We start from the raw sequence: 12,326 nt of genomic DNA, 5'->3' as shown, positions 1-12,326 counted from the left end.
AGAAAGAAAGAAAGAAAGAAAAATAATTTTTTACCGAAATTAGTACAACAAAGTAGTGGGATAAAAATTATCGTGATTTTTTGCCACAAAGATATCCCACTCCTACTAAAACGTTTTGAACAATGCAAAATGCGGGTTTGATTCATATTAAAAGCAAACTTGGATTACGTGACATAATTCAATGTCAAAATCAGTTTTTGGTTTTGAACAACACATTTTGAAGAACTGATCCAATCCATTGTCCAAAATCAGTACAGTTTACTTTTGAATAACCGGGCCCGGGTTAGAAATACTTGCTACCAGACCCTGAACTGATCATCCGAAATATTATGACCATCTGAAAAAATACATAATCTGTAATTTTTTTTAATGAAAAGATGCAAGTACTGCGAACCTTTCTAGATTATTTTTCTGCGCTGATTCCCAATCTGCAGTCTTTTTTTCTAGCACATCAGGTTTTCTAAATAACGATAACAATGATGCAAAAATTGTAATATGGAATGTAATCATATGTTCAGTAATATTGAATTACGGGTTAGGTCAGCAAAAAAAGTGGACTTTTTCTACATTAACGTTATGGCTAGAAATTACAACGCAAATTAAAATTGCGTAGAAATTGGTAAAACTCCATAACGTAATGGAGCTAGTATTTGGACTACAAATCCCAAGCACCACGCCTCCACGAACGATAACGGTAACAAATGTCAACACCGTTTTACAGGAAGTAGTGCTTGACAAGTTAAAATTGTCGACAAAACTGTTGGGACAAGAAGCTCATCTTTTGACGGTACAGTAACAGTTTCAGAATACGTATCTCCCGAACGTTACGTTACGTTCGGTCCCCGATATGTGAAACGACACAAATGGGTGCTAACGTTAGCAAACACCGTAGTGTTTTCTCTGTGGACGGAGTTTGTGCTCACTGATGCATTTGTAATTGCGACACAAATGCAAAGACTTTCGGTTTTGGGATCATGTTTGTTCCTCCATCTTGTCGTGTAACGTTTTTATTAGAAAGTCACTTCAGGGAAACTTGCAGTGTTTCGAAAGCATAACTTATAGAACTAGTATTTAGAAATGTTTTCGATTGTTGCGGTGAATTGATTCAACTGTGTTATTGAATTATTGTCGCATTTAAACTTGAACTTAAACTCTGATTTAAACTAACAATGATCCACGTAACCGCTTTTTTAGTTCCAAGTATCGGGAGATGGACATTAGAAGGCGTACACCATGGGGGAAGCTGGTCAAAGTGGATTCCAGTGCATCTGAAGTGCTGCTTTTCAACAGAGAATGCACCATAGGCCGGAAAAAGGGTACGAGCTTTATGTCAAATAACAGATTTGCTTCGAAAACTGTACAACTCCAGTGTTTTTTTTTTGTGTGTGTGTGTGTTTTGCATTGAATTTGCCAATTGTTACCTAAAGATAACTGTCTGTAAAACAGACATCTCTGTCAGTGTTTGACCCCCCATCTCAAGAAACAAAGCAAACTTAAGACAGCCTGTTGTTGCTATAACAAAAGGCATCCATTGAGAACACGTGTGCAGAATTTTAAGTAGGCATTTTTTGTATGGGCCTGTATTTCATTGCTTTGTTGTTGACCAGTTTGGGGGGGTCTGTGCTTTTTGCAATGCAAAATGTCTACCCTTAATTGGAGAGCCTGCCAGTCTAGACATGAGTTACAATGACTTGACAGCTCAAGTTTGGGGGGGGGGGGGGGGGGGACCCCACAATTATTTTGTTGTACTTAATTAAAGAGATTCAGTCAGAATAACTTATAAAGCTTTTGATAGTGACTGTCTCTTTTGTGGGACCATTTACAATAGATTTTATTCCATGTATTTTTGTGATGTGTTGTCTCTGTGGCAGGATGTGATCTGGCCTTTCCTACCAATAAACTGGTCTCAGGGGAGCACTGCAAGATTGTGCAAGATGAAAACTCAGGGCAGGTGTTGCTTGAAGACATGAGGTATGATGAATAGTCAAGCATTCATATTTTACAACATAAGAAAATTGGCGCCTGTCCTATTTCCTTTTTGCCTAACTAATATCGGATAATATTTGCTTTCAATACAATGCATTTTGAAGTTTGCCTGTTGTCAGCATCCCTTTGTGGATTTTCTGCAGGTACCCCTGTTTCTTCCCAAATATGCATTTAATGTTAATTGAAGACTCTAAATTGTCCTTGTTTATAGTTGTGCTAAGTTCATTTTGTTTCCCTTGTCAATCACTTTTTTGGTTCTTTTATCACAAACAATTTAATTTGAGGTTACATTACCTGACATGTTTCGGCATGTACTTCCACCTTCATCAGAAGTCAAAAAGTCAAAGTCCGCTTTATTGTCAATTTCTTCACATGTTAAGACACAAAGAGATCGAAATTACGTTTCCCACCGCCCCACGGTGACTAGACACAGTACACAACACGTACAATCAAAACGAACAGACAAGAGCAATGAATAAGTAATAAGCAAATAACCCAAATAAATAAACCATAAATAAATAAATAAATAAATAAATAAATAAATAAATAAATAAATAAATGAATAAATGAATAAATAAATGAATAAATAAATAAATAAATAGACAAATAAGAGCAGCAAAATGGAGCAAGCGTGCTAATAGCAGACAGCCAGACCATAGCGCAAAAGAACAGGACGTTATGCAGCCGATAACACTCTGATGAAGGCGAAAGTACATGCCGAAACATGACAGGTAATGTAACCTAAAATTAAATTGTTTGTGATAAAATAACCATAAAAGGTGTCCTTGTTTATGTCCTGTGATTGGCTCAATTCAGGGTGTACCCTGCCTGTTGCGCAAAGTCAGCTAAGATGGGCTCCAGCGTGCCCTCAACAACTGAGATGAGCTATACAGAAAAGTACAATATATATATATAACGACAATGATAAATAGTGATATTAATATATTACTGACAGTGTCAATTAAAAGTAAGTATTATTATATTTCCAATAAGGAATTTCTGAGAAAAACTAGCAAGCTGTTTGACTAACCAACCTTTGATCATGTCAAAGGTAAGACATTTATATTGTTCAATGACATACATATATTGCCTTCCCATTAGCACCAATGGTACAGTGATCAACATGGCCAAACTGGTCAAAAAACAAACTTGCAGTCTTCAAAATGGTGACGTCATCTACTTTGTATACAGGAAAAATGAGCCTGAACAAAGTAAGGTTTTTTTTTTCTTTTTCTTCTCATTGTTCTCCTTATTTTCTTGTTATTCTCGATTTTTGATGAATACGAATCAAAAACTGATATCTTCTTGCAGATATTGCGTATGTTTATCACACAATCAAAACAGAGCATGTCGTTTTTCAAGATCTTCACAGTAAGTAAAGTCCCGGTGTGACATACTGTATCTTATAACATTCCCAAGAATACTTTGAAGTAACTTTCCGATCTGCATCTGAACATCAGACATGTCAGCCCAGAGTCCTTCTTCCCTAACTTCTTCTGAGATGACGCTGTCCGTGGAACCTGTCATGCTCACAAAAGCGCCTCGGGATCTCAATCATGAAGAACCTCAGCCATCCACTTCTACATCCCACCTCTGTTTTCAGCAACCTTTTGCACCCGAACCTCCATCAGCCAGAGCGTGTCTTAACTCTGGTGGGTTTTACTAAAATACTGCTTCAGCGTACTCCCGTGTTCTAAAACAACCATGTTGGATTAATTGAAGACTACCTCGCCTATAGTGGTGAATGTTTGCCTCTCTATGCTGTGGGGTTGACTGTCGCCACATGTTGGTGTTTCATGCTTTCATTGCACGCATTGTGTCACTCAAATGTACATTACCTTTACTGTTTATGATGAGAGCAGCTCAGATTATGTGAGCCTATAGAGCACATGAAATCTGACGCCTGATTCTGATGTCTTGTATCCTCAGTGGGCTCAAAAAAGTCTCGTGTAAATCCACCCTAAACACAATTTAGCAAGCTGGTAAAACTGTTTAATGCAAGGATGAAGTCTGTTAATATCTTTTTGAAATTCTGTCTCAACAGGTAAGCACTCTAGTGATGTTGTCCAAACACAAGAGCGAGCCCTCAACGATTTGGAGCCAAAATGCAAGAAGCGAAAAAACGGTGTGTTCGTTGCTAGCCTTTATCAGTGTGCACGCACGCACGCACACAGTTCAATGAAAAATAGATTCATTAATTATGCATACTGACTTGATTCAACTGTGTGTGTGTATATCTGTATAGTTTGTTGATCTGGTGACCATTACAAACAAGCTGCATTTATAACTTTTTTTTTTTTTTTTTTAGAAGGCAACATGTTTTGCATATTGATTGCTTTCTTTTATTTCCAGAGATAGCACCTTCAGCCATTACAACTTTGTCATCAAGTGGAAGTCTTACAGTCCAAGCACCAGTGGAAGAGACCAAGACAGATAGGATGGAGGAATCTCTGACTTGTATTATTTGCCAAGACCTTCTCTATGACTGTGTCAGGTAAAACCTGAATTACGGTTTGTGCATATTTCCGTATGTGCTGAAAAAACAATTGCTTCCGTTAGCCTGCAACCCTGCATGCACACGTTCTGTGCTGCCTGCTACTCTGGCTGGATGGAGCGGTCTTCTCTTTGTCCTACGTGCCGCTGCCCAGTGGAAAGGATCCGTAAGAACCATATCCTCAACAACCTGGTGGAGGCCTACCTCATCCAACACCCAGGTTAGTATCAAGAACAACTAATATACTGCACAGTTGCTTGTCGTATTAAAGCCCGACTGATATGGAATTTTCTGAGGCTGATGCCTATATTTGGAAGAGGGGGGGGAATACACATTACAGAGCAAGCGGCCAATTTTAATTTTAAAAATATAACCTCTTTTTTGGTCCCCTATAAAGTACATAATATTAATGACACATTTCTATTATTTTTCTCCTTTATTTTTAAAGTACAGTATTATATAGAGGGCACACAACAAAATGAACTCAAAGTAACACAAATGTACAATGGCTGAAAGAAAGTCCCAATCAAAATGTGGTTGTACAACGTCTTGGAATGCAGTGAATTAAATTGAATACTTAAGTACTTTAACAACATTGATGAGTACCTGCAATTTAACCACCCTTTTAGTTTTAAAGGCACATTTTTCAACTGTGTGGTGTCTGTCTGTTATTTATATATTCAAAATGCAGATTAATGTATGGAACGTGTCTTTTTTTTCTTTCCATTGAGTTTAATTTAGTACAAAGAGAGTGTGATTATCTGTTTTACAGAAAAGTGTCGGAGCGAAGAGGACCTGAAGAACATGGACAGCTGCAACAAGATCACTAAGGACATTTTGCAGCCAAAAGTTGAGCATTGTTTATCTGATGAGGAGGGCAGCTCGGATTACCTGTTTGAATTCTCTGACAATGACAGCGACACCTCAGACATTAGGTATAGGTTTTGGGTATTCATCAGCTTTATATTTGATTTGTAAATTCTCTTTAAATGTCACCTACATTTTAACACCAAAGGAGAAATGACAATCGCTAAATGTGTAAATATCCTCGCAAAATGTAGTCGAAAAAAATGACAGTGACAGAGTGCAACGATTTCTTGTTTGTTTTTCAGTCAGCCTCTAATAATGTGCAGACAATGTCCAGGCTATAGGAAAGAGGTCGGTCAGATGCTGTTTGCCACAGGCTCAAACTACTGGCTTCCGGGTCTGCCGATCCCGCCTTCTGTGCCTCCATCTCTTCCACCTCCAGTCACACCAGCTGGAAATGACACTTCTGCAAAGTCTATAGGAGACGAGCCCTCAACGTCATCTGATAACCCAGCAGGTATTGGCGAAGATAATTTCCTCCAACCTTTGGGGGGGGAAAAAAAAGGTCATATCTCTGTCACGGTCTGCAGCTCCTCTCGAGTACCGCTGTCAACCTCAAGGCTGTCATCTTTTTTGTACCTGCTGCCTGCAGCCAATGCCAGACAGACGGGCCGAGTTGAACAGCCAGCAGCAATGTAAGTAGTGTATTGCAACAGTATGTACAATACATGAAAAGCTAAGAGTTTTAATGGCTTGGATATTAAACGGGCCATTGTGTACTTTTGCATATAACGTCACTTAAGTGTGGGTGGTGCAGGAGCATTTTTGCTCTCAAGCATGGAAGACTAAAATTTACACAAGGCTGTTTGTGAATAGGAATTGTCTGATATTTGGGAGTCTATGCAAAATTGGTAAGTGACTAATGTTATCATGTCCCTCCAAGTTGCCACAAAATGGATGCAAATCAATATATATTGATTGTGTTGCATTGAACACAAAAACAACCAACTGTTGAGTTTTTCAGTGAATGACGGAGCAAATTGTCCAAAAACAAAAAAAGGCAAACGTGAATTTGCAAATGCTGAGCAGAATATGCAGGGATTCATTGCCATCCGCTATATAAAAATCTATGTTGAGTGAACAGGAAATGAGTGAATGATTCCAACAGAACAGGCAGTTTTTCTTTTTTCAATTTTAAGATTTTTTTCTTTTGCCATAATCACCGTATAATGCTGTTTAATACAATGGTAGCGAGCCATTTTTTGTGTATAAATTTATTGTTCTGTCCAGCGTGCAGGTATGATGTGTTGTTTGTTGGCAGGTTTGCGGTGCCAGCGTCCTTTTTGTCACATTTATTGGGGTTGCCAGAGGATTGGCTGTCAAGGCTGCCTGGCTCGATTCAGTGGTATGTATTTGTTTTTGACGACATATATTTGCCATATGCCGAGACCTTTCATAAAAACATGCAAAAAAAAAAAACCTTAAGTCCATTTACTTCTTAAATGTCTAATGTTACAGTATACAACACCTGCTTAGAACATCATTGTACTGCATTGTACATGCTGTATATTTTTACAATATTAAGATTATATTATCAGGTGGGGAGCTTAAAGTTGATTAAAAAAAATATAATAATAATGGAAAAATAAAATGCACAACTTTCAATCACCTGTATGGACTAACCAGAAGTATTGGACTCTTACGTTTCTTGCAGAGCTCAATCTGACTGACAAATGTCTGGATGGTGTGCTGAACAACAACAACTATGAATCAGAGATCCTAAAGGTGACATTTACTCATGTCAATTGATTTCCCAAACCTTACTGCGGGTGGAGTCAATGCTTCCTGTTGTACCATTACATGAGCAATACAATGCAACTTTATGTCGATGTGAAAGAAGCACAAATCATTTTTACGCACTTTGAAGTGGACTCCGGAGACTTGCATCAAATTGTTACAAGAGGTCGCTAGTGTTCCCCTTTCGAGTTTATTTTTGAGTTATGGTAGTTCATAGTTTACCGGAGTCATTTTATGAATAGAAAGTTGCTTCATGTAATGCTATAAGACTTAGTGAATTACAACATCTTGTTATGAAATCCATAATTGTAATTGCTAATGTGTGCCTTCATCCTTGCGCCAGAACTACTTGTCCTCCCGAGGTGAGACATGGAAGGATCTACTCAAAGAGGCTCTCCATGACTTGCAACAGGGTAAATTGTGCCTTTCAGGTGAGCCTTTGAATTATGCTCTATTTTTGACATGATCTGTCAAGAAAAGTCATCCACATGTCACCATCTCCTTAGATCACCACATTTCTGCAAATACAGTCCTGTGCGTGTGCTGCGGCCTGATGGTCTTCAAGGAGTTGGCGTACAAGTACAGACAAAATATTCCTCCGTCTGAACTACCAGGTCAGATGGGCTGAGATTTTTGTGTGTTTACATTATGAGGACACATTACTGAAATCCTCAGACATACAAGAGGACACCACAAATATAATCCTAAATGCAAATGCATTTTCATCGGAACCTTAACAAAATGTTACCTTAGATGGTTTGGGCTTCGGAGAGCTTTTTAGTATGTTTATGTTGATGCATATAAATTGTAAACCTCTTGAAATGAAAAATCTCCCTCCAGCTGCTGTATTGTCTCGTCCCAACTGCTACTGGGGACGTAACTGTCGTACACAAGTGAAAGCCCATCATGCAATGTAAGTCATTTATAACATATGTCCTTTCTGCTCCCCTGACATGACACATGTTGCATTATTATTACCTTAAGCATTTTGCATGGGTGATGTGCGAACTAATTCGAATCCTTGCCTTTTATCCAGTGTACCACTAGAGGGGGTGCTTGTATTAATGTGGGTCTTACCCACCAAATGGACAAGCCTGGACAAAATGCTTCTTTTAGTCACTGTTGAAATTGTGGCCAAAATACATTATGTATTTTCATGTTATGTTCATAATCATGTTCATCATTTATCTTGATCTCAGGAAATTCAACCACATATGTGAGCAGACCCGCTTCAAGAGCTGAGCGAACAAACTGGTATTCAACTTGCAGCAGAATGGAGACTCGTCTCATCTGGTAGCTTTCTGCCTACTGGATTTGACCTTTATAATGCACACAAAAAAAACATTACCCATTCAAAATGGAGTCTTATCTAACATACAGCTATGTGAAGAAGTGTCATGCACATTACATTTTAAGCATGGAAAAAAATATATATATCTCGACTTTAGTCACTAGTGGCTAGTACATTTGTTTTGAATCTAGGAGTAAACCAGCAAACACTTTAGCTTAGATTATGGGCAAATGTGTGTTTTATCTTCTAGTCCTGATGTAAACCTACTGTATTATGTATCGTTTGTGACGTTACCGTCAAATGTCACATGAAGGGCCTGGCTTCAAATTCTGCACACACATTGCAAAAATGATGTAAGACACAGCTTTTATGCATATTATCAGAGTACAGCTACCATCATAGTGTAGTTCATGACATAACACGACAGTAAAAGTGCTGCTCTTTGGGTTTATTTTGTGCAAGACGCAAACTGCCATGGGCAGTGATTAATGTGCATCAGCGTGTTGCTGCATAAGTACACACAAGGTTGCCATGTAATAAAGGCTAAGCTGCAAGTAGCCAGGAGTGCTGCATCATGCTGAGGCTGGCGTTAGGCTGAAGTTGATTACTTTGACAATAGTTTGGTTCTCTCTGGACAAAAAAAGCATAATCAGCAGAAACTATGTCTATTCTAAATAGAAATATGTTCTGTTTACCAGATGCAGTTTCTTCACATTGCTTATAATGCAAGTTCTGTTCATCAGAGGTTTTGTTTGAGATTGATACGTTTGGTTTATGGGAAAGATTGTGATAGTTTAAATGTTATCTTGTTTCTCAGGTTGATGATGCTGCTGCAAAGTATATACTGCCTTTCTTGTTTAGTAACTAGAAAATATACATCGTGTTTGTGACAAATTATCTATACTTCTCAGCCAGAAGGCAGTTTCAAGTAGCTCCACATTATGCAAAAAATGCATCATCATTATAAAATGTTTCTGAATATTGTAACTTTACTAGTCACCACCAGGTTGTTGTTCTTATTAGAGAAAGGACAAGTAATAGATTTAAAAGGCCTTAAATGTTAAGGAATAAAGAAAATATGTGGTTTTCTTCCCACATTTGTTTTTGTGTAAAGTCCAGGTGAACATGTGGAAAAGTGAGAAGAAACTGTTAAAACAGTCTAGCTGGCATCCAGTCAATTTTAATCACCTTATGTTTGTATTAGTTGACCAGGAAAAAGTCACATTTGGTGTTTAGAATGAAACTTGGAGCAGATTTGCACAAATTCTTTCATTCATGCAACTTTATTTTGTACGCTGTCCTCAAACATAAATACAAAAAGCACACATTTTTTTTTCTAAATAATGTATCTTACATGGACCCATAAATTGGGCAGTTATAATATCCTGCATCATTTTCATTCAGGTGTAACCAATAATTGGTGTGCATTTTTAACCTTCAGGTGACAATATTAACATCCTTGATCCGGCGTGTGAACTTATTTTGAATGCACATTTTCTTCGGCCACAGGATTTAAATTAGTCAAGGCGTTAAGATTTAGTTTTGTTTATTTTACCCCCTTAGTCATGGTGTATGGTTCATTCGAGCATTCCATAGCAGCTCAGACCCTCTGCACAAGTCCAGTCGATCCCCTGACAGAAGGGCTGAGTTTTAATTATTCCCCACCGGTGATCTGGGCACTCTTAAGCCAACAAAGACAACCAAGCCGCTCCAATCAGGAATTGGTATTAAAGAGGCTTTGGAATAGTACTTTGCAGTTGCCCCAAAGCAGGAGGTATATTGTAAACTAGCGAAAATGTTTACTCACAGTGTAGAAAGTTTTTTTTACCTACTGTAGTTAGATGGAAGAGCCATTGCTCACTGTACCTCATAGAGCAGCGCCCAGGAATGACTTGACTGGACGGGCATTTTAGATGCCTTCACTCGATAACAAAAGAGTCTCAGTAACTTTAATATTTGAGCTGTCGGACTTTACCGTACCGTGAAGCCCCGGTTAGATGCTGATAGAATACGAGACAACTTTTTAGCATCAGTCCCTTGTGTTGTACTGTGTTGGCATAGCTCAGATTGTTTTTCAGATGGTTGAAATTCTTCCTTTTAACATAGAATTAAAAAATATATACTGACAAACTGACTTGATCCTGTCATTTTTGCAATATGTGTCTTCAATACACACTATCACCAAACATTTCCACATGAGAATGACAACCTTTATTAAAACTTCATATTCTTTTCACATGTGAAAGTTTTATAAATACGATAGTGATTGCTATTTTTTTCCACAAGATTTGTCTACTGATGTATATGTATTTTACAGTATTTTGATTTCCCTTTTATAATCCAGTAAAAGCATACACTGTATGTTTGCAAGCAATAATACTTACAACTATACTTTGTGGAACATTTTTGGGAAATGAGTATTGGGGAGGGGGAAGACTAAGACTTTTATGACGATGACTTTACATAATACAAAATCCACACTGAATGAGTTATTGAAATCTATTGAAGTGTGATGGGTGTAATAATTCATCAAAATGCATAAAACTGACAGGAATCTGCTTTTAAAAGTGCTCCTAAAAGTTGGGATTTTTAGAAACAAGCATTTTTTTTTTTAAACCTTAATAAGGACCTCAACATCTATTGAGCAGCATTCAGGAAAAAAAAACAATATATTCCATAAAGTAGCAATCAATTTGCACAAATTGATTTCTTTCATTAAAGTAGGTTACATACAAAAGAAAGGACACAAATGATGGTTTAGGAATACTTCACTGGCCCACCAGTCTTTTCAGCATTTTCAAGGTCACATGTGATTGGCCACACTGCACAACACAGCAGGCTGGCTGTGTGGCAACTGGCAGTCATTGATGGTGTTTGGTTCTGTCATGGTAGTAGATGTATTGGAAGGGAATGGATACACCCCACCCGACACCTGACTCCCCCATGGCCGCCACTCCAGTCTGACCCTCTCATTCTGAGGGCTGAGGCTGTAGGTGACACCGGTAGGTCTTCTGCTGTCAAATGTTTCCTGAACCAGTCCATTCTGAATGATGGTGCCAGTGGTTTGGCCTAGGTGCTCAGCTGAGACCAGAGGTTGTCGGTCCTCTTCCTCAGAGATGGCAAACACTGGTACATTTATGTGATCGCCCTCCCCTGTGAAATCACGCCTTTTTGTTGCCTGGTTGCTCTCAATGGCAGCCTGGATGCAGGAAGAAGAGACAGAGTTGGGCTCTGGTTGGGAGCTCTGGGTGGGATTGAGATTAGTCTTGCTGGTAGGGTCCGCCGTCCCAGAGAGCAGACCAAAGTAAGGCCCTGCGAAGCGGGAACGCCACAGGTTGCTCGCCGAGCTCAGGCGCCGCTGCTTCTGGGCGGCCTGAGCGAGTGGATAGGAAGCATTGCTGATGGACGAGTCCGAGATGGTACTGGTGTCAGTCTTGGTTGCTAGGTGAACATCTGAGAAAACCTTCCTGTTGTCAGACCCCAAACTGGGAGGTGCCTGGAATTGTAAGAGACAGTTAGTCTTCAACAAGAGACTATTTTCAGCAAGGATATTTGATTTTCATAAGTTCAGTTCAGAAAACATTTGGCTCAAAGTATGAATCACCTTTCCTTTCCAACCTCAGTGGCTGAGAACCTCACATGGGCACCTTTGTGTAACAACAATATCAGGCTTCACCCAACAACCAGGGCCAGGGGTGTCCACTACTGGCTACAAATTGACACTCTCAAGATTTTGATACCTGTAGCCTTTTCTGCCACTTTCAGATGGATGCGTGTTCTTCAGAACAACAACTGCAGACTTTGGATAACTTGTTGGCCAAACAACTAGTAATGTGGACCATTTGAACGATAATCTGCTGCTGCTGCCTATAAACTGAGACCCGTTTGAGTAGTAACAAAGTTTGCATCAATCTTTAAATGTCAAACGTGGTCCTGTCGTATGTAAAAACA

At 38.9% G+C, this 12,326-nt stretch overlaps 2 protein-coding genes across 4 annotated transcripts in view; one reads left to right on the top strand and one right to left on the bottom strand.

Moving 5' to 3' along the window:
- The first annotated feature begins 650 nt into the window (after positions 1-650).
- On the top strand, positions 651-10,509 carry chfr (checkpoint with forkhead and ring finger domains, E3 ubiquitin protein ligase). 3 transcript variants are annotated; one of them, XM_085910454.1, is made up of 18 exons: positions 651-787; positions 1,195-1,316; positions 1,872-1,971; positions 3,088-3,197; positions 3,298-3,357; positions 3,447-3,638; positions 4,031-4,111; positions 4,339-4,480; positions 4,546-4,700; positions 5,253-5,415; positions 5,593-5,804; positions 5,878-5,982; positions 6,609-6,692; positions 7,002-7,072; positions 7,428-7,515; positions 7,591-7,698; positions 7,925-7,997; positions 8,284-10,509. In XM_085910454.1, exons 2-18 carry the CDS (start codon positions 1,211-1,213, stop codon positions 8,324-8,326), a joined length of 1,893 nt encoding a protein of 630 aa, XP_085766580.1. In that variant the 5' UTR covers positions 651-787; positions 1,195-1,210; the 3' UTR covers positions 8,327-10,509. The 3 variants fall into 3 exon arrangements, with proteins under 3 accessions (XP_085766580.1, XP_085766581.1, XP_085766583.1); XM_085910455.1 differs by lacking the exon at positions 651-787 and having other exon boundaries at positions 801-1,316; XM_085910457.1 differs by lacking the exons at positions 651-787; positions 1,195-1,316; positions 1,872-1,971 and adding an exon at positions 2,006-2,953.
- A 66-nt stretch (positions 10,510-10,575) lies between these two features.
- Positions 10,576-12,326, bottom strand: part of LOC147057791 (uncharacterized) — a 19,265-nt gene continuing 17,514 nt past the window's right edge. The window contains exon 7 of the mRNA XM_085910055.1: positions 10,576-11,871. Coding sequence (XP_085766181.1) covers positions 11,179-11,871 — 693 coding nt within the window. The 3' untranslated portion in view covers positions 10,576-11,178. The remainder of the gene's footprint in view (positions 11,872-12,326) is intronic.

The sequence above is a fragment of the Syngnathus leptorhynchus genome, chromosome 4, assembly GCF_054491065.1.
Source record: "Syngnathus leptorhynchus isolate UIUO chromosome 4, UIUO_Slep, whole genome shotgun sequence".
NCBI lineage: Eukaryota > Metazoa > Chordata > Actinopteri > Syngnathiformes > Syngnathidae > Syngnathus > Syngnathus leptorhynchus.
This window is presented reverse-complemented; position numbering and strand designations above follow the sequence as displayed.

What these genes read in the sequence shown, in the direction of transcription:
- chfr (XM_085910454.1), top strand. Translation starts at nt 1,211, where the DNA reads ATGGACATTAGAAGGCGTACACCATGGGGGAAGCTGGTCAAAGTGGAT. An exon ending in CTTCTCTATGACTGTGTCAG is followed by an intron (nt 4,481 to 4,545) that starts GTAAAACCTGAA and finishes TGCTTCCGTTAG; the next exon opens with CCTGCAACCCTGCATGCACA. An exon ending in ATGAATCAGAGATCCTAAAG is followed by an intron (nt 7,073 to 7,427) that starts GTGACATTTACT and finishes TCCTTGCGCCAG; the next exon opens with AACTACTTGTCCTCCCGAGG.